General features: G+C 35.4%; 4 protein-coding genes across 5 annotated transcripts; 2 read left to right on the top strand and 2 right to left on the bottom strand.

The window, feature by feature from the left end:
• Positions 1 to 156: 156 nt before the first annotated feature.
• Positions 157 to 4,929, bottom strand: LOC145577541 (polyadenylate-binding protein RBP45-like). The gene is made up of 7 exons (XM_081635027.1): positions 4,551 to 4,929; positions 3,149 to 3,611; positions 1,320 to 1,375; positions 1,105 to 1,235; positions 911 to 1,007; positions 654 to 830; positions 157 to 458 (listed from the first exon to the last, which is right to left on the bottom strand). Exons 1-7 carry the CDS (start codon positions 4,842 to 4,844, stop codon positions 456 to 458), a joined length of 1,221 nt encoding a protein of 406 aa, XP_081491153.1. The 5' UTR covers positions 4,845 to 4,929; the 3' UTR covers positions 157 to 455.
• Positions 4,930 to 6,689: 1,760 nt separating this feature from the next.
• Positions 6,690 to 9,550, top strand: LOC145577539 (uncharacterized). 2 transcript variants are annotated; one of them, XR_014098819.1, is made up of 3 exons: positions 6,690 to 6,793; positions 7,248 to 8,653; positions 9,536 to 9,550. XR_014098819.1 is itself a non-coding variant. In XM_081635025.1 (2 exons), exon 2 carries the CDS (start codon positions 7,285 to 7,287, stop codon positions 8,098 to 8,100), a length of 816 nt encoding a protein of 271 aa, XP_081491151.1. In that variant the 5' UTR covers positions 6,690 to 6,793; positions 7,248 to 7,284; the 3' UTR covers positions 8,101 to 8,806. The 2 variants fall into 2 exon arrangements, 1 of the variants encoding a protein (XP_081491151.1); XM_081635025.1 differs by lacking the exon at positions 9,536 to 9,550 and having other exon boundaries at positions 7,248 to 8,806.
• Positions 9,551 to 10,063: 513 nt separating this feature from the next.
• LOC145577540 (15.4 kDa class V heat shock protein-like) lies at positions 10,064 to 11,092 on the top strand. The gene is made up of 2 exons (XM_081635026.1): positions 10,064 to 10,339; positions 10,702 to 11,092. The coding sequence occupies exons 1-2, from the start codon at positions 10,198 to 10,200 to the stop codon at positions 10,956 to 10,958; spliced, it is 399 nt and encodes a 132-aa protein (XP_081491152.1). The 5' UTR covers positions 10,064 to 10,197; the 3' UTR covers positions 10,959 to 11,092.
• A 1,401-nt stretch (positions 11,093 to 12,493) lies between these two features.
• Positions 12,494 to 20,938, bottom strand: LOC145579549 (uncharacterized). Its single transcript, XM_081636791.1, has 19 exons — positions 20,073 to 20,938; positions 18,567 to 19,035; positions 18,388 to 18,473; positions 17,874 to 17,987; positions 17,589 to 17,777; positions 17,338 to 17,403; positions 17,195 to 17,251; positions 16,600 to 16,722; positions 16,395 to 16,508; positions 15,874 to 15,981; positions 15,685 to 15,799; positions 15,340 to 15,477; positions 14,761 to 15,137; positions 14,347 to 14,524; positions 13,988 to 14,226; positions 13,497 to 13,686; positions 13,171 to 13,396; positions 12,910 to 13,065; positions 12,494 to 12,796 (listed from the first exon to the last, which is right to left on the bottom strand). Exons 1-19 carry the CDS (start codon positions 20,778 to 20,780, stop codon positions 12,691 to 12,693), a joined length of 3,759 nt encoding a protein of 1,252 aa, XP_081492917.1. The 5' UTR covers positions 20,781 to 20,938; the 3' UTR covers positions 12,494 to 12,690.
• Positions 20,939 to 22,226: the final 1,288 nt, after the last annotated feature.

The following is a 22,226-nucleotide window of genomic DNA, read 5'->3' as shown; positions in this document are numbered from 1 at the left end:
AGGCAAACCGTTTAATTCTAGTAGTAAAAAAAATCTTAGCTAAAACTTAAATCAATTTTTATTGGCAACAAATTCTCTTTTGTTTAGGTCCTAACTATTTCCAAAATAAAAAAATAAAAAAAAAAAAAAAAAAGACATTCAAAGGCAGCACAGATAAATTTAGAATCAAAAATAGATCTAATTTAAAAATAACACATGATATGATCAAAACTCACAAGCCATATCCAAGTATGACAAATCTCAAGAACATTACGCGAGCCGTACCAAAAGCAAGCTACATACAAGCAGCTTTAAGCAAAATCCAAAAAAAAGAAAAGAAAATTTGACCAGCAGAATCAGAGTATACTACATTCAGCTATTTCAGAGAGGACCATAGCTCCAGAAGAGCAGCCTCAGGTGAAATATACGCTCCCTGGCTATCAACTTATCCCGCTTAGGCACTTAGCATAGCTGGATCACTGCACAATAAACAAACGTAATGAGATTTTAAACAAGAAAGTTTCCGAGAACTTTCTAGGAGCCAGAAAACTGAGCATAAGAAACAAGAACTGAGACTTTAACGTTGCAACAGCACAACATGAACAGCCATCATTTTGGATACACTTCAAATGCTTCATAGGTGATTCATCCAAAAGTATCACACATCAACTAACCTGTTGCTGTTGCAATGGCATCTGTGCCTGCTGAGGCATTGGGTAACCACCATATCCGGGATAACCACCATAGTACATGTTAGGATCTTGAGGCGCAGACACATATCCATAGGAGTCGTATCCTTGTGGATATCCATAATAAGCAGAATTATTCCACTGGCTCTGATCAGGTTGCGACTGCATACATTCAACCGCTTAGCTCAGGACTAGGACAAAGATATACTATACTGAGCACCCAAAAAGAAATGAAAACATACCGGTCTGTTTGAAGGACTACGTCCCCAAGAGAGTCTAACACTACGTCCACCTAATTGTACTCCATTCAATGCTTTCAATGCCTCCTCAGCACCACTTCTGCAGAATTAATAAGACAATATATTAACTTCAAATCGCATATGCAGACCTGCAAGAATCACATGCAACTACGGACGTATCATAAATCCATGCAAACCTGTTAGTAAATTGAACAAATCCACATTGCTTGCCCATAGGTATTTTTACATGGACCAATTCCCCATAAGGACTGAATGTTTGTCTCAAAATTTCATCAGAAACATTAGAATCCAGATTGCCGACAAAAATCTGAAAAAAAAATAAAAATAAAAAATCACGTCAAGATATTATCAAGTACAACTTAGATGAAACTCTTAAGGGAAAGGTACCCACAGTAGTGTTACTTGGATCACTGTCATTTTGAGTTCCCTGAGAGTTCTGGTATGAAGCTGCGATTAAGAAAGAGGACAAGGATAAAGCAACAAGGACCTTACAAAACTTATTTCGACCAACTGAAAAGTAATGACCATCATGTAACTCAGAAAGACAACACAAGTCAAAAGTGCTAATATTCTTGACTGAAGAAAAAGACTTTAAAAAAAAAAAAAAAACAAAAAAAAAAAAACAATTTATTAGACTACAAAGTCAGATCATAAAAGTGCAAAGCAATGACATAATATTTACATACTTCATTGTCATTTTATATTTGTGACAACTTTTTTTTAGTCTACATTAATCAACATACCCTATATTGGTAAGGTTTTGTTTTTACATATTGATTCCCCGTCCAATGATTTTCTCTCTACTCTTACAGTCTTTAAAAAGAGTGCAAAAGCAAAGGTTACAAAATACAAGGGGACAGAAAATGAAAAGCTAGTAGGCTTTTCACACAAAAACAAAAGGAACTCATGCAAAATACCAGCACAACCATATGGAAAGAGCCAAAGACCTAGCTCCCTCAGTAAACAAGCAAAATATTAAAATTCATCTGCTCATCAACTAAAAGATCTGAAAGAGCACAAATCTATCAAATATTTCAACAAGAGAGCAAATGACCTAAAACCCATATGGATAATTTATCATCACCAGAAGGTAAAGTCGCACCACCTCAATTCACAAATATAGTGATCACAGAAAACATTTAGCAAACAAATTCCAAACAATCCCTAGCCACTGAACAGAACAGACATACGGGCATTATACATTATTTATGACAAACTAGTACATACTTTGAATATTTTATTTAGGGCACTTAAATGAATCACAAAATGTTATGGAATAAACGGATAGTTATGCTCACTGAGGAGATCATAATAACCTAAGAACCAAAATAATCCAAACGATGTTACTCACTGTTTCTAAGAGGTACACAACTATTATTAGACCACAGACTCGTGTAGTTCTTTTTTTAAAATAAAAAGTAAAGAAGCAACACAAACAGGGCACCTCTTGACAACAGAAGAAGAAGAAAAAGAAATTTATAAAGGAGGGGAAAGGAGCATTAAGAAAAAGCTAATGCGATAGAAATGCCAAAATTTGGCATCCTAAATTGTAATGAAATTGAACTGAATTGATAGCTGTAAAAAGGATAATATACAAAACTGAAAGGAAGAATGAATGGAAAATTTATGACATTACAGACCTACACAAGGCAACGTATTAAACTAAAGCGAAAGAAATGCCAAAAACTGACATCCTAAATTGTAATGAAATTGAACTTAACTGATAGCTGTAAAAAGGATAATATACTAAACTGAATGGAAGAATAACTTTTAGCACTGGAAACTGCTGTAAATGGAAAATTTATGACATTACTGACCTACACAAGGCAACGTATTAAGGGGGTAACCATTTCGGCTGAATTCAGTCCCAGGCCCCTAAATGGTAGAGCCTCTTGACACCCTGCTTTGAGACAATGGGAGTTCTATAAGATTTTCAATTTAGAATTAATAATTCCCAAATCTGAAAGGAAAGCACTGGAACTGAATTTCTGCGCATCTTCAAGAGAACAACTGAATGTAGGAGACCCAAATAAAACTTTAATTGTAAACCAACACAGAGCATAAGCAATCACCATTTTTTCAACCTTACCAACTTTATGTTCTGACTAATATAAACAACAAAAGCAGGAATCAATACAAAATTCAACATGTTCATGCATGCAGAATTAATTAACTATGACATTCATATAACAATACACACTGCCAAATGTTAGTAATTACCTGTTCCACCAACACTTTTCTTGTTAGCAGCAGCTCCAATACGCATTGCACGACCTGAACACATCATTCCATTCATCTCTGACATGGCACGTAATTGCTCACTTTCATCACTGAAACGAACAAATCCATAGCCCTTTGCCCTACCAGTAAGCCTATCCATCACCACCTTAGCACCTTTAACTGAGGGGTAGCGAACTCTAAAAGTCTCTTGTAATGTGTAATCAGTAACATCTGTAGCCAAGTCACCCACAAAAATTGTATAATCAGAAGCATCCTCTCCCCGCTTCTCACCAGATCCATAGAAAGCCCAATTCAATCTGTAGTTTTGCTCAACATTTGGCATCAGGGTATTATTGTATGTCTGCAGAATTCTCTCAGCAGCAGCATGTGTGGTGAACTCAAGAAATCCATAGCACTCTGACTGCATGGTTTGCTTATTACGAATAATTTTGACATTGGAAAGCTGCAAGATTAGGTAATATTAGTGGTGAATAAAGTAAACACACCTAAGCTTCTGAAAAAATTAGCTGTAACATGGAAGCAGACACTTTGACACATGAAATTAACATATTATGTGTTCAGTCATACCAATCTGATTTGCCTCCCAAGTCCCAAAAAATAAAACTGAGTTCACACTGTAAGAACCCTCTCTTACATAATCCACCAAATCTACTCCTTATACTTTCAGTAAGTACAAACTACAGCAATCAAAGCCACCTTATGAAATGTCGGACTTGTTAAAAAGACATCAGTAAAACAGAATGTTAACAAGATCCACAAATAAAAGACAACCTCCCTAAAAAACATAGTATCTTCAATATTAAGAGGAAATACGAGTCAAAAATCAAGGTCTCCCTCGAGTCCTCGACTAGTATATACAGAATTAACAATAATATAATCTCAGCCACAAAAAAAAAATCCCAAGTAAGATCTCTCATTAGTACCTTCCCTCTCCATCAATCTACCAGGACCAGTCATGCAGTCAATGGTAAACATCCAAAACCTCCGGACAACATATAGTCAAACACACGACAATGCTAATCCGACACTATAATCAATTATTACATAATTGGCTAAAAATTAATCGAATCATCACAACATGAACAGATCATACATTCTCACAACTTCAATCAAACAGAAAACCTTCGACAAGGCAAAAACAATAACAAATTTACAACCTTATACTACAATCAATAAATTACATACGCTGCCAAAAATTAAACCTTAATCAAACAGATCATATATTTCCATAACCTAAATTACATAAGCAACATCAACAGATCACATATTACCATAACCTTAATCAAACAGAATACCTAAGATAAGACAGCAAATTCACAACAAAAATCACGAAAATTTAATCGACGAAAATCAATAAAAATTCAAATGAGATACAATATACCTCGCCGGTATGAGCGAAACAATTACGAATATAATTCTCATCCATCCAATACTGCAGATCTCCAATCCAAAGCGTGCGAACGTCCTCAGCGGTAGCAGCAGGCTGTTGCTGATACTGCTGTTGCGGTGGTTGTTGCGAAGCCTGCTGCGCCATCCATTGTTGCTGGTATTGTTGTTGCTGCTGCTGCAAAAGCTGAATCTGCTGCTGCTGATGGTAGTTCTGATCCATGGAAGGTTGCGAAGCCGCCATTGATGGTGGTGGAGCTACCATACCTTGTTGTCCTGGTTGCATCATTGTCGATTTGACGTTGAAAGAGGAGAGAGAAAAACCCTAGGAGAGAGAAAATGGGAGGAGGAGGAAGAAGAAGGTGAGAGGAGATATTTTTTAGTACGACGAGCGCCAATTATTTTATATTGAAGTTATGGGCCTCTCTTTCTTTTACTTATTTGGGCTATGATTTCGGGCCTTAATAATCAATGGTTGAATCTTAACCACTTTTGGTAAGGAAAGTGTTTTTCCAAATTAAAAAAAAAAGACAAATATATATATATATATATATATATATATATATATATACTTCCTCCGCTTTTTTAATATTGCACCACTTGTTTTTTAAGGAAGTTTCATACATATTGCACCATATCCATTTTAGGAAAATAAATTTTTGTGTTCACACCATAAATACCTATATACCCTTGCTTTTCAACCCCTTGCTTTTCATTTTGTGTATACAATCACATGGGCAACTTGGTATTTTTACTTTTCTCTCTCGTCATATTTTCCACTGTCAAAAAATTTGTATCAAACCCTTATGGTGCAATAATAAAAGAACAGAAGAAGTATATATAATTGAAACATGAAAAGGATTTTTTTTTTTTTTTTTTTGAAACATGGAAAGGACATTATTAGAGTACAATTATTATTGTTACTAAAAAAAAATTATAATAAGTTTTGTATAAGACGAGCGTTTATTTAATTGTAATATGATTAATTCGAGGGTAATTTAATTTCTTTTACAAGTAACTTTTAATTTATAATGAGTTATATTGTATTTATTTGTAATTTCTAGTGGATATATAATTTGAAGGTTAATATAATTAATTTGATACATTATTATCTATAATTGTGTTTTAAGGGTAAAATTTAAGTTAGAAAAATGATAACTTTTGTAGTATATAAAGGTAATTTAACCCGTTTTATATATTAACTTAATGAAAATCCGCATTCATCAAGCATTTGTGAAAAAAGTATTGTTCATATTATGAGATACTTCTTCTGTTCTATTTTAGTTGATTCACGTTCTCTCATTTGATAATTTTTGTTGGTGTCCAAATAAGTGCATCATCTACCAAAATTAAACCAAATAATGAAAATATCAAAAACAAGATGTAATAATACTTACTCCGCCATTCCTTTAATAATTTGCCAAAGTTTAATTTTTGGTTATCTATATAAAAAAAACAAACATTGGCCTATATATATCTCTTACAACAATATAAGATTTTGCTTTCTAATTTACTTTAGATGATTTTTTTTTTTCACTTGAATTAACTTATTTTTACTAGTGAAAAAAGTTTTTTTTTTTTCTTTCTTTCTTTTTTTTTACTTATTCCTAAACAGGTAGGGGTTGTTTTGCAATCGACAGTTGGTTGTTGGCTTGTTTGTTTGGCTGGAAGTATTAGCTATATGAATTGGCTTTTTAAGTTAGTTGTTTAAACTGGCTGTTTACAAAAGTATTTGGTAAAATTATTAATGATTGCTAGTTGTTTATTAGTGATAAAGTGGGCCAACAAGCCAATAGAAAAAACTACTCCTATTAGCTTTTGGCTTTTGGCGGAAAAGTCAGCTTAAAAGTCAACTACCAAACATATTTGTTTGGCTGATTGACCAAATTAGAAAGCTAAAAGTTAGACAAAAAGCCAATTTTCAAACACTCCCGTAATCTTTCATACCAATATACCATCATTAGAAAATTCTTATAGACCCAAGGTTTAAGACTACCTCAACATAATTGACCTATGGATATCTTATTGACTACAACTTAATCTGGTCAATATTACAGCAGCTGACCTATTTAACAGCTCTATTTTGACACTGTCAATGTGGTAGATACCCCCCCCCCCCCCCCCCCCCCCCCCCCTTTTTCTCAATTCGGAGAGGTAAAAAACACCCATATCTTTGTAGTTCATAGGATTTTTCATCAACAAAATTGCAAGGCTTTGTTCTTCTTCAACTGAAATCTGGTACAGTACTAATCTTCACACTCTCCCATTCAATGTAATTGCTTATCTTATATAGCCATTTCAATCATTGTTGTTCTATTTAATTTGTTTGAGTACTAGTTTATTATAAGTATATTATTCATCAGTCTAAAATCTTACTGCTTTACTAAAAAAGGAGTAAACTTTGGCATCTGGGTTGCAACATTTATGAAATTGGTTTTTTGGGTATTCGTTGATTTGTAATTATTTTGAGAATGAATTTCACTTGTTTAGTTATTAAAAGAAGGGATTTTGATTTTGGGACCTGGAAAGTGTAATCTGCTATTAGATTTCTGGGGTTTTCATTGTTCTTGGAATTTGCATTGATATTGTTGATTTTGATTTGGATGATAAGCTGCATTATTCTGAGGTCATTGTTTTGTTGATTTTTTTTTATTTTTTATTTTTTTATTTTTCATTTTATTTTATTTTTCAGTGATTTTTGGTGGAAGTTAGTAGGATTTGAAATTCATATGGATGTGCATTTGAAGAACTTGGTTGGTAGGTTCCATGAGCAATTTGGATCTGGGCCAGGACTTGGTCCTGCATCTAGTACTTGCTTGATGAAAGTGGAGGGTGTAACTGCTTCTTTCATCAAGTCACTCTATAGAGCTGGTGCAGCTCTATATAGGACTGATCCATGGAGGCGATTACGGCCCGGGCATTTCTTTGGTGTTAGGGTTGGCAAAAACTCTGAATGGCCTGGCAGAGTGCAGCCATTTCCCTGTGTCCAATTCATTGGGGGGGATGGTGGGGATCTAGCATTTTATCTATATCGATCTGAGAATGATGCTCAGGAGGCAACAAAGCTAAGAGAAATCGTACCTGCCCCGAATACTGAGATTATGAGGGTGACCTTTGAGAAAGAGTCCTTAATGTTTCCTTGCCACAAGAAAATGATCAAGTCTTTGTCTCTTGAAGGAACCGAGTACTTTCCTGTTTTCGATGTTGTGTGTTGCAATTCTGATGGTGAGCTTAGATATAGGAATCCAATGTTTGAGGAGCTTAGATTTGTGTATGCTTCTATGAGAGGTATGACTTTGGTTCACCCTTTGCTACAAGAAGATGTGCAAGCCACAACCAAATGGTCTCAATTTATGCGTTTTGAGCCATTTATTGAGACGGTGGATGCTCAATGGCCTGCAGGGATGGCCAAGGGCAATGATATTGTAGCAGTGACAGTTTCACATCCACCTGGTCAGGCTTATGAGGAAAAATCCTTTTCATCAGCCAACTCAACCACCACCGAGTATACAGAACCAACCAGCGAAGACCATTTTCTGACATAAAAAGCATACTAGAAGATAATTTGGCGATGTGCAATGCGTGAGAATTTCGCACTGATTAGTCTTTTTCTTGCAGTAGGTCTTTGAACGATAGCTTATTGTTTCCCTGATTGCCAGAAGCAGCATTGGAAGGAGTCTCATAAGGGCATGTGTGGCCTGTACAAAGCCATGAAATAAAGAGAAGAGGAGCTTCCAATGAGAATACTTTTATTCCCTTCTTGCTTTTTCCTCATGTCATTGTTGCATTGAACTGTAAATTAGAGAGCAAAAGTGGGGTGGAGCTCCTGAGTTGATCAAATTATTCAAATCCATGGGCGTAACTGTATTTCTTACCAAACAGTCTGAATTTTCTTGCACAATTGTTAAGCATGTTCTTCGTTCAGCTGCCCCGCTTATCTCTCATCCTGTCATTCCTCTTCCTTTCCGTTCTCCAGAAGACCTTCAGCAAATGTGCCATCTTACAGTAATTGCTTTGGCTGCTTGGGTTGACTACATAATATTGTGTGTAATTGGATTGTCATTTTTAATATGATGGAAAATCCATGATAAGTTTAAGGTACCTCTCAATAAACTTGTAGTTCACTGTATGATTAGTGGAACATGATTGAATTTGAATACATTGTTATTGTATCATATGCATGACTACTGTACTACTACATTTAGCGGAATGAAACATTGGATATTCTAGTCATTTTCATGTAGAAAACCCAATTTTCTTCTTAGGGCTTCATTGAATTGATAAATCTTCATGGAGACCATTTTCTTTTTCTGATAAGTTTTAGTTAGTCATTTAACTTGCTGCTTATATTCTTATAGAGTTTCCTATTGTGGTGATCTGATGGATGATAGTTTTAGTTGATTGAGTTCTGGCTGTCAAACCTGTGACAATAGTACAAACCTATTGAAGAATTGCTATGAAAATCTCTGGAATACATTTTTATAGTTTCATATATTCATATCAAATGGCAAGCGTGCCATTAACCAGTTTTTTGAAGTCAGGAAGTAAGGAACTGCTGATACTGAACATTAGTATTTGGATCTCGCTCTTTGCTTTCCTTCTATCTTGATTTTTTCTACAAAAAACTTAATCTTTATTGAACTTTCAGGGTGATCGATGTCTCAAATTAGTATTAGTGTCAAGTCAAAGACTTAAGATTAATAGAAGAGTCAAAGTAACATAGCCGTGACTCGTGACACTAAATTATAGTCACATATATTCCTAAATCCTTTTCCAACTTAACCGCACAAAAACAACCACACATGACCTACTGAAATCGGCCCTTTCCATGGATCTCTAACTATATGTGTTTCTCTGCAATACATGTTACTGAAGCTTGCTGCTGCTTGAGTTTTAGTGTTTTAATTTCTGAAGCTTTCTGCCTGAATCTCCTTATACTTTATGTTACATAAAATACTTGTACTGCATAATTGACAGCAGCAGGCCTTACCCAAAAGCAAATGGACACATGCAACCAAGGTATCAGGATACTGAACTTTACTTAAACTTTACTATTTCAGTATTTCCAATATAGCTAGCACATGGTACCTCTTTTTTAATTCTGTAGATATTGATATTTGGGATAAAAAATCTAGGGGCAAAACTGTCATTTTGTATCAGCCACTAATCTTTCTGGTCCTCCCCTCCCAAAAATATCTTTCCTTATAGTTGGGCATTGAAGTTTTTTTTCTTTTAATTTTTAATTTTTAATTTTTTTTTTTTAATTAAACATTACTCCTTGTAGACTTCTGGTTGTGGACTCAAATATTCTGTCATGTTACTCATGTACAGTATGTATCTGAAATAGTTATCCTCAAAGAAGACAACTTGTGTATAAAAGAGTGTTTTAAGTGAAATTATGACGAAAACAATTAATTTCGGACAGAAAAAGTAAAAATTAAAGAACTAAATTTACCAAATCTTCAACTTGTAAGCTTTGATGTTGAATTGTTGATACCACATCCACCTCCCAATTTGGCCTATAAAAAAGGACACTCTCCCAAATCCTTGTGCCTCCCTTCCTTAACAAAACCACACTGTTAGTCTTTGCATTTGCATACCTCTTTAACCTCAAAAAACCAAAACAAATCAAATCAATAAGAATGGAGATCTCCCCATTTCATCCTTATTCCTGGGACATTCTTTACAATCCATACATGTTATTACCATACTTCCATAAGCCTGAAAACTATGTACACTGGAGAGAAACTCCTGATTCTCATGTCTTCTCTGCTGACCTTCCAGGTACCTCAAGTCCTTAACTATACATTCTTTCTCCCTCTTTATTATATAGCGAAACGTGTACTACATAAGATTGTGTACATCTGAATCTTGCCATACTTGTCCATCAGTCACCAATCCCTTTTTTTAGCTTGTGAAGTTTATCTTTATACGCTTCACCTACCTTAAAGTGAAATCAGAAGAAATAATAGTTTTAGTTAAAATAAGTATGGCTATTTTTAAATTCAATATATGATATAATCATACATACAACTTGTTTTACTTCTAAAAACTGAAAACTATCAGTGATCCCAAATGAACCCTTTAAGTTATGGTTATTCTGTTATATACTTCGTAATTCTCTGTTGGTGATTTGGATATGACAGGGGTGAGGAAAGAAGACATTAAGGTGGAACTAGAGGACTTGAAGTACCTAATAATTCGAACCGAGGCCAGTGATAATACCGTCGATCCTCCGAGGAGGTTCATGAAGAAGTTCCGGCTTCCGGGAAGAATTGATCTTGATGGAATATCAGCTGGGTATGAGGATGGTGTTCTTACAGTAACTGTGCCTAGGAGAGGTTTTTTCATTGATCCTGCTGTTTTAGTTAATAGACTAGAAATTACTGCAAGGGCTGCTTAAAGTTATTTCTTTATGTAGCATTTGGCATTTAAAATTTGATATGTGTTAGTTTAATTGCTTCGATATGTTGAGTTTAGGCAATTGTTCTACGAAATTTCATGGCTTTTTTAATGTGTGTCAAAACTAATCACAAAGGTAGGGAGAACTGTGTTACCGTTTTATACTTGGGGATGTTAAAAACTACCCCGGGTTTTTCACTCGAAATATAACAAGTCATTTCTTAATAAAATAAAATCCTGAGTGTTTACTAATACTACCTCCGTTACATATTAGTATATTCCAAAGTTGCAACTAATATGTAACAGAGGTAGTAGTAATAATACTCTGTGTTACAGAAGTTTTTTTTTTTTTTGGATAAATTTATCATAAGACAAGGCTGAAATTCAGCTGTATTAATTTAAATTGGGCCCTCTAAAAATGAATGAGGAAGACAAAATCTAATCCAACTTTCAACAACTTCTGATATTGGGAATCTGTTAATGGATCAAGTGGTCCATACTTCAGTTGATTAGAGTTCCCACTTGGAATCTTATTTATTTTGAACCTTTCTTCTTTTTTTTGTGGATTTTTTTTTTTTTTTTTGGCCAAATGCAAACTAGGAGTATCATTTTTTCACCAAGTTTTGTTTTTGTCAGCAAATATGTATTGGATCTCTCATTTTGGAATGAGACTTTTCTCTTGAGGGTAAATTTTGCTTATAAACTCTATTATACACTTGTGTATCTAAAGGACGTCGGGACAGTGATGTTACTGCATTACATACCGGTTTAGCATCCGTATGCTCAAGTGTAATATAACTAACATGCTACTTATAAAACAGATAGTGAAGACGTGCAACTGTGCAGGAGAGTGATTTTATTGTGGAATTGTTTGCTATTGATTATTCCAGGGGGCAGAATCTTGTTCAACAGATTCCTTGTAGGCGGCCAACGTGAGCCGCCATGGCCTAGTACTGTCGTACATGTCTTAGTCAAGCTCTCTATCAACTTGTACTTGTACACCACTAATCATTCGCGATCATCCAAAAAAAAGCTCCACTTGCGCGGTTGAGCTTTAAATAACTACGCTAAACAACTGTTAATCACCCAAATTGCCAATCAAGTTGCAGCTTAAGAAACTTCCACTAGTTCTAATCAAAGAATAAATTAAGTTAAAGCTGGTTATAGTTTCTTTCTCTGTATTGTTCCCTCTCCTTGCTGCATTACAGAGTAGAGCTAACTCATATAATATCAATAAGTAGCTGCTTATGTGAAATGTGTATGATTTTCGCGTCAACAAAAAATAAGTATCTGCTTATGAAACTACCATTTGTTCTAATCAAAGAGTGGTAGAGATTATTGTTATTGACACTGATGATACAACTGAATTCGAATAGGGGCAATGTGTTCAATCTTTGGTTACTTCAGAATTAACACTAAGATAAGGAAATATGGCTGACAAGAATGTCAGTAAAAGATCAAGTTATGAATACGATTAACAAAGGTAAGGAAATACCGAAATATATACAGTACATACTACATAATATATCAGCATATGAATGCAGATTTCATGAAATATGAACACTAAAACTTTGGTTAATTGTACTAATATTCAACAAATTTCTAAAATATGCACAAATAGTGCAGTGGAATAGAACCTCCAAGAAAACTATTTAAGAAAAAAAAAAAATAGAGTTGTCCTACAACATATTCTACAGTTGCACTTGATTTCTATGATTACTAGTTTAATGCTTTTAAGGCCATGAACTGTTCAGCCCACATGTAATCAAATTCAGCAGTTCAGTGGCCTCTCTCAATCTTCGCTCTGTGGTGTCTCGTGCAGCCGCAGCTCGAGGCTTCCTGCATATGCAATACCATATTATTAGTATTAACTCGAAAACAGATCAAGGGAGATTAGAAATTGTTTGGCTTGTTATCTTTAAAATTGATTATAAGAAACAAACAAAATTAACCTCTTCTCATGGTTCACTTTTCTGGTAAGATCATCCACAAGGGCTTGGAGTCGCTTCAACATGGAAGACAAACCGCGTGTTGCTTCAGCACTTGTTGGGCGTGTACACAAGTTCTTCAATAGCTCACAAGCAATGAAATAGCCCTCTTCCTTGTTCCTGAACCAGATTCAGATTTGCCAACTTAGTAGAAAGCTTAAGAACCCCCCAAAAAAATCCAGGAAGAAAAGGAATTCTAAGCTGTAAATGACATGATATACCAACCTTAGAAACTCTCGAAGGATGGTTTCAATGGATCCTTGATGGGCAACAAGCACATCAGCTAAATGTGCATATCTTGAAAGGTTTCGGAGAGTAGATAAGCAGTGTTTCATAACTTCCTGATCTGGTATGCTTCTGGTGACTGCAGTTATTTGATACAGCAAAATTTCGATTGCCCCTTCTTCTACAAGCCGCTCACAACATTTCTGAGAATGTGTAGTTGCCATATCTGTGAGCATATGTAGGAAACACATTATATTTTGATACCGAACATAACTAAAGCTAATTCAATTGAGGAGGAGGGGGTGGTCAGAGTGTAAGAAACTCACTCAGAGTTGCACAATTATGAAGAATGCCGCTAACATTTTTCATGCTTTTTAGCTCCTTTAGTGCTGCTATCAGTCTATTCATAATACGCATTCTATCTTCTACAGTGGCAGCAGACTGCTGTATTCTCAAGCGCAGATCAACAAGTTGCTCTTTTGCATGTTTCCTTGCAAGGTAACCCTTCCAATGTGCCTACACAATTCAAACTACTCATCAAGAAAATTGGTACAGCAAAGCTAATTTTCATTCCAAAAAAATACTGTTAGCAGTAGATGCTTCTTTGTATGCATTGGTTACACATTACACCATCTTCAATTAGCCACAACCGACACAACACTCGGTCAAACATAAGATCATATTTTAGCTAGTGTTTTAACTCCAAACTGAGAGTTAAAGGAAACTGAATTGGAAGTTAATAGTCCAAACATCAAAATATTCCATTAGAAAAAAAAAAAAAATCCAGTGAACATTTTAGTAAAAGATTCAATCTTACTTGGATAGTAATGGCATGACGTCTCTCTTTAATTGCTTTTTGCCAACAGAGAAATCCACGAATATAACATTGAATTACGACTGCTGCTTCTTTTCTCAATTTGTATTCTAAAATGCTTTTCCACCACCTTTGCAGCTTCACAATTGCATCTAAAACTATACTTAATTCAGTGCTGTATGATCTGTAGCTTGAAGTAAGAGTAGTGTGACCAGAAGCAGCTACACGAAGGGAGGAAGAACCTGCATAACCCAATTTTCATACAAATGTTCAACATCAAAGTTATCTAAGATTGTCAGAGGAAACTTATGAAGATTAAGTAAAGGACATGGAGCTTATTAAAGAGTGAATGTTTCAGAAACCTAGGAGTCTATTTCGTGAAATCTTTCCCCTGACAAGGCGTTGGATTTCAGTTGCAGCATTCCTATTGCGATGAAATGCATACCGGCACATCTTAACCCTAAAGGCATTTTGTATTCTTAGTGCTGCTTCTTTTTTACGAAGAAAGCTTGTCCTAGCCAACCAACAACGGCAATAACTCTGCAATTACAAATACAAAAAATGGTTACTGTTGACAACAGGTATGAACATTGCCCAACAGTCATGGCAAGGTGATGAGAAGAAGCTTCATAAACACACCAAACAGATAGCACAAGCATGAAAAAGGTTGCATCAATTGTTAGCAATATCTGCTTGAAAAATAGTAAATGGAGAATTATAGATGGAAGGAAGGGCCTGCAAAATTTTCTTTTAAATACTTGTCTACTCAAACTTACTTGCACCAGAAGAATGCAGTTCCTATGTCTACAAGCGTCTCTACGAGCAATAAACCCCCGAACATGAGATTGAACTATGATAGCAGATTTGGTTGCTATGCTATATTCATGAAAAGCCTTCAAATATCTCATGGAGCGAAGAACACTTTGAATCTGAAGAGCCGCTTGCTTTTGCCTCAGGAATCTTCTTCTGAGTATCCAGCCACGTACATGCCTCTGAATCATAGTAGCAGCTGAAAACCGAGTCTGCCAGTACTCACTGGCAAGGAATTGCTTCCAAGCATGCTGAATATTCAGTGCTGATTGCTTCATCTTCAAATATTTCTTGCGTTCAACCACTCTCCTGACATGGCTCTGTATAATTACAGCAGCATTCACTGCAAAAGGTCAACAGAAACAAACTTTAAGACATGACTAGTAGGCTTACATCGCAGAACTTCTGTAATTAAACCAGGTTTTTCCATGTAGAGTTCACAATACTTTAAAGCCCAAAAGAAGCAAACTCAAAAGAAATCATTAATACATTGGCTGAAAGAGTAAAAGTATTAGCAGAAGATAAGATAACAAGTTAATTATCACCTTTCCAAATTTCAAAGCTGCAATTTTCAGCAGAGGGGGGCAGGATAGCAAGAGCATCTGATTGATTAACGCCATCACTATTTCGTTTGGCCATTTCTTGCCACCAGGCCTGGACTGCTTTAAACTTCATTCCACCATCTAAATTTTAATTCAAACAGTTAGGTGAAGAGAATGAAATCAGAGAAGATAGATCATCAATTCAATTGCTGCATAGAATCCCAGAATCTTAGAGAAGCAAAAGTGACACTGTCAAAGGTTCCAAAATCAACAACTTCATGCATCATATATAGTGTGTTAACAGCAGCTTACAAACTACATAAAAAGTCATTAATCAAATGAAACAACCTCCAGCAGACCGTTCCCTTTCCTTATGCCATGTAGTTTCAGAACTCATGGACCACCTTTTCCTCTCTGGATTTTGGCATTGGCATCCCATGAGCTTGTGGAAGTTTAGTTTATCCTGTTGAGAGTCGTTTTCAACATAAGTCTCATATCATGACTTAGAAGACAGAATTTTTGAAGCACTGATATTACCTTACTTTTCTTGACAAGCAATTGGGAGGACAAGAAGACCAATAATATGATCACACTCCTGTCATTACAGGCGCCATTGTACTCGAGTATGTCACATATTTGCAAGACCTGGAATGAGAATATGGAGAATCTATTCAAAGCTGAAGTGATAAGAACAGTCAATAATATAATCGAATAAACAAAAATTAAGTGAAATAATGCAATGTATATGCGGGTAGAAATGTTATGCAATGTGTGATACCACCTAACTGTGTTTCACTTAAGAAATAAGATTAGTTGCATTAGGCAACTGTAAGGTGTTAAATTTTGGAGTAGATTGCAGGAGTTGTGTTATGTTCAAATTCTAAAAATTGTTTTTCTTTCATGGTCTTGAGTCACTGCCTTCATGGATATAAGTCATATAACTAAAACCTTTGTGGAAGGTAATAAAAAAAAAAATAGCTACAAGCCACTCCATACAAAATGAAATGTCTTCTTTCAAATCATAAATGACCACATTTTAACTGAAGTAAAGCATTCACCTCAGGAAAATTTCCCAACAATGTTGTCAACTTCTGAGATAAGACAAAGTTGTGTACTGCATCTGAAGTATCCCGCATAGACACAATTGATCCTTCATTCGTATCATTGAGGTCCTGTAAGAAAGTATAGTGTGAGATTAATGACCAAAAGAAAGCAGAAAAAGTGAAATATCATATAACCAACCATAGAAAAAGAAAAGCATACCTTAATTGAACAAGAACAGTGAAGTTCCTTCCTGAAATAGAAGTCCAGCAGGCACCACATAGCTTTTCCATCAACCAATGAAGACAGATTTTCCATCTTGACATCATAGTTTCCACAGATTGCCTGTGACAACATAAGTACATATCCCAGCTTGGTTATCAAAAAAACACATCACAACAAACTTCTCAAAAAAATATTTTTTGAAAAAAAAAACCGTAAATAAGGGTATCAGTTCCTGAAGAGATGACACACAAAGTACACAACCATGACTTGAGGGCAAGTAATGGTGATAAAAGTCATAGAACAATAGAGACAAAATCACCCACCTTCTGTGCCAAAATTCAATACTTCTTAGCATCTTAATATCTACAATATTTAACTTGATATCAGAGCATAAATTCCAAAACAAATATCATCCTAATTTCCTAATACTCACTTAGAACTTTACTTAAAAAATCCATCTGTTTTGACATGAAAGATGTTGTAGCAAATATGACAAAGGGAAACATCGCATAGAATTGACTCGAGTCACTAATTGATCTCCAATTTAGAAACTAACTATGCCTTTGGATGCACAAAGGTTAAGTAGCCCTACCTTCATCCAGTGTAGGAGCATATCTAAATGATTACTTGTATCTACATCCATGAGTTCCTGTAAAATGGATGGCAAAATCCTAGTCACAAACAGGGCTATTGTTCAGGAAACTGAATATTAAGTAATAAAATTAGGATACATACAGTATGAGCTTTACTGATTTTAGGAATTTCCTCTGACAAAATCTTCTTAGTTACAAGTTGAGGTAGCTGCAGGGAAGACAAAAGGCAGGGAAAATGCTGAAAGCTGCCTTGTCAAGAAAGCAAATGACTACATATTATCATGTTTTAGTTTATAATTTTACTTTTAGAATTATTTAATTGAACATGCAAAATATCACGTCAATTTATAAACCATTTCTTCTTAAGGCATGTGACCCACAGATAACACAGACCTGCAGATGAACAAATACATTCCACAACAAGGAAAGCACAAGTTCCTTGTCTCCATTAGCAACATCCTCTCCAACTATCATTGTACCATCATCATCGAGCAGGGGAACACCTGCCTGCTTGAGATATTCAAGCGCAGTGCGACAATTTGCCAATTTCTTCTTATTAGTATCTGATGGAAGCACCACTTTCTGCTCAATATACAGCATGTCAAGAATAGATTAGGAAGTTAACATAATACCCAGAAAGGCTACAATGTAGGTTGTTATGTTTTAAGAAAGTCTAACCAGTAGAATAGAGGAGTCATGTAGTAAGAGCTGAATAGCTCGACATAGCCTCACACCATCCTGAATATCTTGAAATAGATCTGTGATTCTGAAGTCATACTCAATGAGAGGATTCTGCACATAGACAATTATCTTTCATCTTAAACATTTACTTGATATACTGCATTGATATTGTTTAAAAAGATAATAAAGCACACTGCTTATAGATACTATAGAATCCTAAGTGCATGCTAAACCACTAACTTAAGAATTATACTCCCTCCATCTGAGACCTAAGTTAACATATCAGCTTTAAGTTTATCTCACCACTTTTTCTCTCAAGTTGGGACTCACACCCGCATGCTTCTTTCTCTATACTATTTCTTCTTCCGTGATCTCCATGGCTCCATGCTTTTAAGCAGTGTTAACTTAGTTCTAAGGGTTGATACAAGGTACTTTTACAGCCATAATGATAGTAATTACTACTAGGATACTGGGAATTCATAACAGTAGGAAAAAGCTGCTTAGTACTTACCTGTTGGTATGATACTTTGTACCCCACAATCACTAGATGTGCAAGTAGATTACCCTCTCCATGCATGACTTCAGATGATAAGAAATCTGATTATTGCCATCAAACAGGAAAAGTCAGCTTAGGAATGATGTCAGGCTCACTAACTCGGGTAAGAAAACAGCCATAACTAATACTCTTACCGTTTATCAATTGTCGACTTGATTTGATGTTAGATTTCACATTAAACAACAGGGGAGAACCTCCATCTAGCCCATCAATACCATACTTGATAGGCAAGCTACTCTGGCATTTACCTCTATCAAGTATAAGAACAAGCATCAAAAATCTCTTTAATATGACATTGCCTAAAGTTTCAAAGTAACCCGGCCTGTACATGCCATCAACCAACTTATTATACGCATAAGTTTTTGCCAGACCCGCGTGTGAGAACAACTGTTTCTCAATCACCATCTTTAGAAATGCAATGTCGTCTTCCCTACTAGAATCTTCCTTAGGCAACAAAGAGTCACCACCAAAGATAATGTACAATCCAATCTGAAGCCAAACTGGATTGTAGCTCATAAGCACTTTGATAGCCTTTTCTCTCATTCCAACATCAGTGACTAAGGGACAATGTGCCTTCATTTTAAGCCTGCCTTCATCAATATTCTGAGAAACAAAAGACAGCATATGAAAGTGAGAAAAAATTCTCACACAAGGACAAGTTAAGACTTTTTTGGATATTAGACTAGACACAAAGTAACAACTTTTACTCCTATACTGAAAATTATGAAGTATCCTCAGTAATCATTACTGCAATGATTTTTTACCTAATCAGAAGTTCAGAACTATTCACTAAATAGCATACAACACAATCCATCTAAACTGACGATTAGTTTCTCACCCGTGTTTCAGAAATCAGAATGCAGGAGTAATTATTGTTCACATTTCCATTTGTTCTATATATATTTTCATTCAAGAGCAAATTCGACAAAATATTATACAGTTTGCAGGCTTTCTGTATTTCTATGACAAAAGGCTTCCATTAATTCCATATTCCTTGCATTAGGTAGAATTATTCATGTCATACCATACTGACATTAAGTTCCATTGGTACTTCCATGTAACAATGGAACAATTTGTCAATTCATGAAGATTAATGTTTAGTATAATCCATGATATAAAATTGTCAACATACTTTAATAAATTGGTCTAATTCATTCTAGGAATACTATAATATAAAATTCCATTTGTATTCTTAATTTCTAACATTTCAATTCTACATCAACAGAACTACATTGTCATACAAAGCTACATCTTTTCAGTTTCTGTTGAAGGCTTGGAGCATATGCTAATGCTAAGCAATTACAAATTTACAATGCAAGCTAGACAATTAACCTTCAATCAACAGTTGGAGACTTGGAGCATATGCTAATCCTATTATCTGAAAATACTCACATAAGTGCTTAATCAATCCCAAACTTGCAAAATGATACAATATACATGTTACACTCGTGGCTAGTCTAACAAAACTAAGTCGCGTGTTTTATTCCCAAACCCAATCCATACAGTGATACACTAAAACATACCGTGGTAATATTGGACAAACAAAAGAAGTAATCGAGAAATATCCATAATTCTACACCATAACAATCCAAAATGTAACACATAAACATTAACAAGACATTAGGACATAAGAAGCACACCTTAGCAACTTGAGACATTGCAGTGAAAACCTCCATACACCCCTCCAAACTCAAATACTCCCTCATCCTCACCTCCAAATCGTCGAAACTACAAACCTCTCGTAACGACTTCCACAAAAACCCGAACCTCTTCTTCGAACTCAAAACCTCCCGGCGATCCTCCTCCATGAAACCACCCCCTTCCTCCCTCTGCCTCTTCGGCAACCTCCAACCACCGCCAACACCACCACCAAACACATTCTCTCTCTTCCCTCCACTCCGTCCACCACCACCGGCGGCGTCGCCTTCTCCTCCGGCGCCGGCTCCGCCGTCGTCGCAACCGCAAGACCTAGGGTTTTCAAACAAAAAATTAAGCCAAGCAGTGAGCGACTTGGCTAAAGACTTCATCGATCTCTCCTTCTTAACTTCCTCCTTCCGGGACGACTGCGCCACCTCAAGCTCGAACTTCCGGAGTTTACTCACCGCCGGTGAAGACGGCCGGCGACGGCGGCGGGCGGTGGAGGAGGAGAGAGAAGATGAAGGGGTTTGCATTTGTTTGGAAGCAGTGAAGAATCTGGGAGTGAAAGATTGGAAGATTCGAGAAGAAGAGGTTTTGGGTTTTGGGGTTTTGAAATTGGAAATGTCTTTGAAGAGTGAAGAAGAAGAAGAAGAAGGGAATGAAGGAATGTTTGGAGATGGAGATGGTGGTTGCCGATTTTCAGACGCCATTGTTGAAGATGAAGAAGAAAATGGCGTCGGAAGTTTTTTCTGGGCGCTTTTGTATGGAATTATGGATGATTATCGAATGAGAGTATGGATTTGAAGTGTAACGGGTTGTTTTTTTTTTTCAAATTTGAATTTTGGAGAGAGAGAGAATAAGCGGTAAAATCAAGTGTGGAGGATTATGGATTGAGGAATTATGGTAGGTTATTTTATATTACCATGCCTAGATGAACACTTCGGGCCGGTTTAGTTCAACTTAATTTCAGTTCAGTTTAGTTCACTTTAACTCTTAATTTTCTTCTCTCATAAAATATCCATTTCAGTTTAGTTCAGCTCACCTCAGTAAATCAGAACATGCCCTCAATTTAAAATAATATATCGTACAATTGAACAGATGTATTATTTAATTTTAGAGTAATCTTTAATCAAATTGAGATGATTTTTAACTTTTTTAGGAAAAAATAACTTTAAACATGATATGTAGGTAATGTAACAAATGAACCATGTAAATAAGTGTAGACACCTAATTGTATCTCCCCAAAAACCAAACCCAGTAATGGGTACCTTTCACGTCATTTGATTATCGAACGAAGTGAAAGTGTGAAAAGTGTTGTGATGCGGTTGTTTTGATAAATAACTCTTCTTTCTGTTTTCGAAAATGAACTCTATTTATGAAAATATCCAGTCCAATTTAGTTTGGTCCATGATAAGGGTCCAATAATAGTGTGGTTGTGTTGGGTTCGAAAAGAGTTTTCCAACGACATATTATAAGCCCAATTCCGATGAATAATGAGGAAGTTATGCAGTTATTAAACCCTACACCCAAGTCTAGGGAAATCTACCTACACCCCCCTCCCATGGGCTTCATCTACACTCTCCCGCACCTAAGTGATCCAACTGCTACCTACCCCAAGCCACATAAATTTTTTTTTTAAAAAAAAAAATACATTTACAATCAGGCTAAATTAGAAATCAAAAATTTGTTTTCAAAAAAAAAAATAAAAAAAAAAATTAGCATGGAATCAAAAATACGAAGTGTAAGTGGACTTTAGGAGCCTTATTCTCTCTCTTTTATTTTTTTATTTTTCAGGCTAAATTCATAATAGTTTGATCAGTTTTTTTTTTTTTTAAAAAAAAAATACGAATTTTTTCGATCAGTTGAATATGTGTCGATAGGAGGCAATTGCAACAAATTAATTTTTTTGGTGTGTTATCAGATAAGAATATTGTTGGATAAAAAATTGAAAACAAAGTTCAATTCTTGCAATTTTCTAATGATTTGATCTATTTTGTATGACTGTAGAAAGATAAATTTAGTTCATAATAGTGAAAGTTCTTTTTTACAAATGTTCATTTTCAATTTGATAAATGTTTATATATATATTAACTAGTACAAAATCACATGTTAATCAATGGTTAATATAAATGTTCATTTGTATATTAGTATATGGA

This window comes from Chenopodium album, chromosome 14 (assembly GCF_948465745.1).
Source record: "Chenopodium album chromosome 14, dcCheAlbu1.1, whole genome shotgun sequence".
NCBI lineage: Eukaryota > Viridiplantae > Streptophyta > Magnoliopsida > Caryophyllales > Amaranthaceae > Chenopodium > Chenopodium album.
The sequence above is the reverse complement of the archived record's forward strand: the minus strand, read 5'-3'. Positions and strand labels throughout refer to the sequence as shown.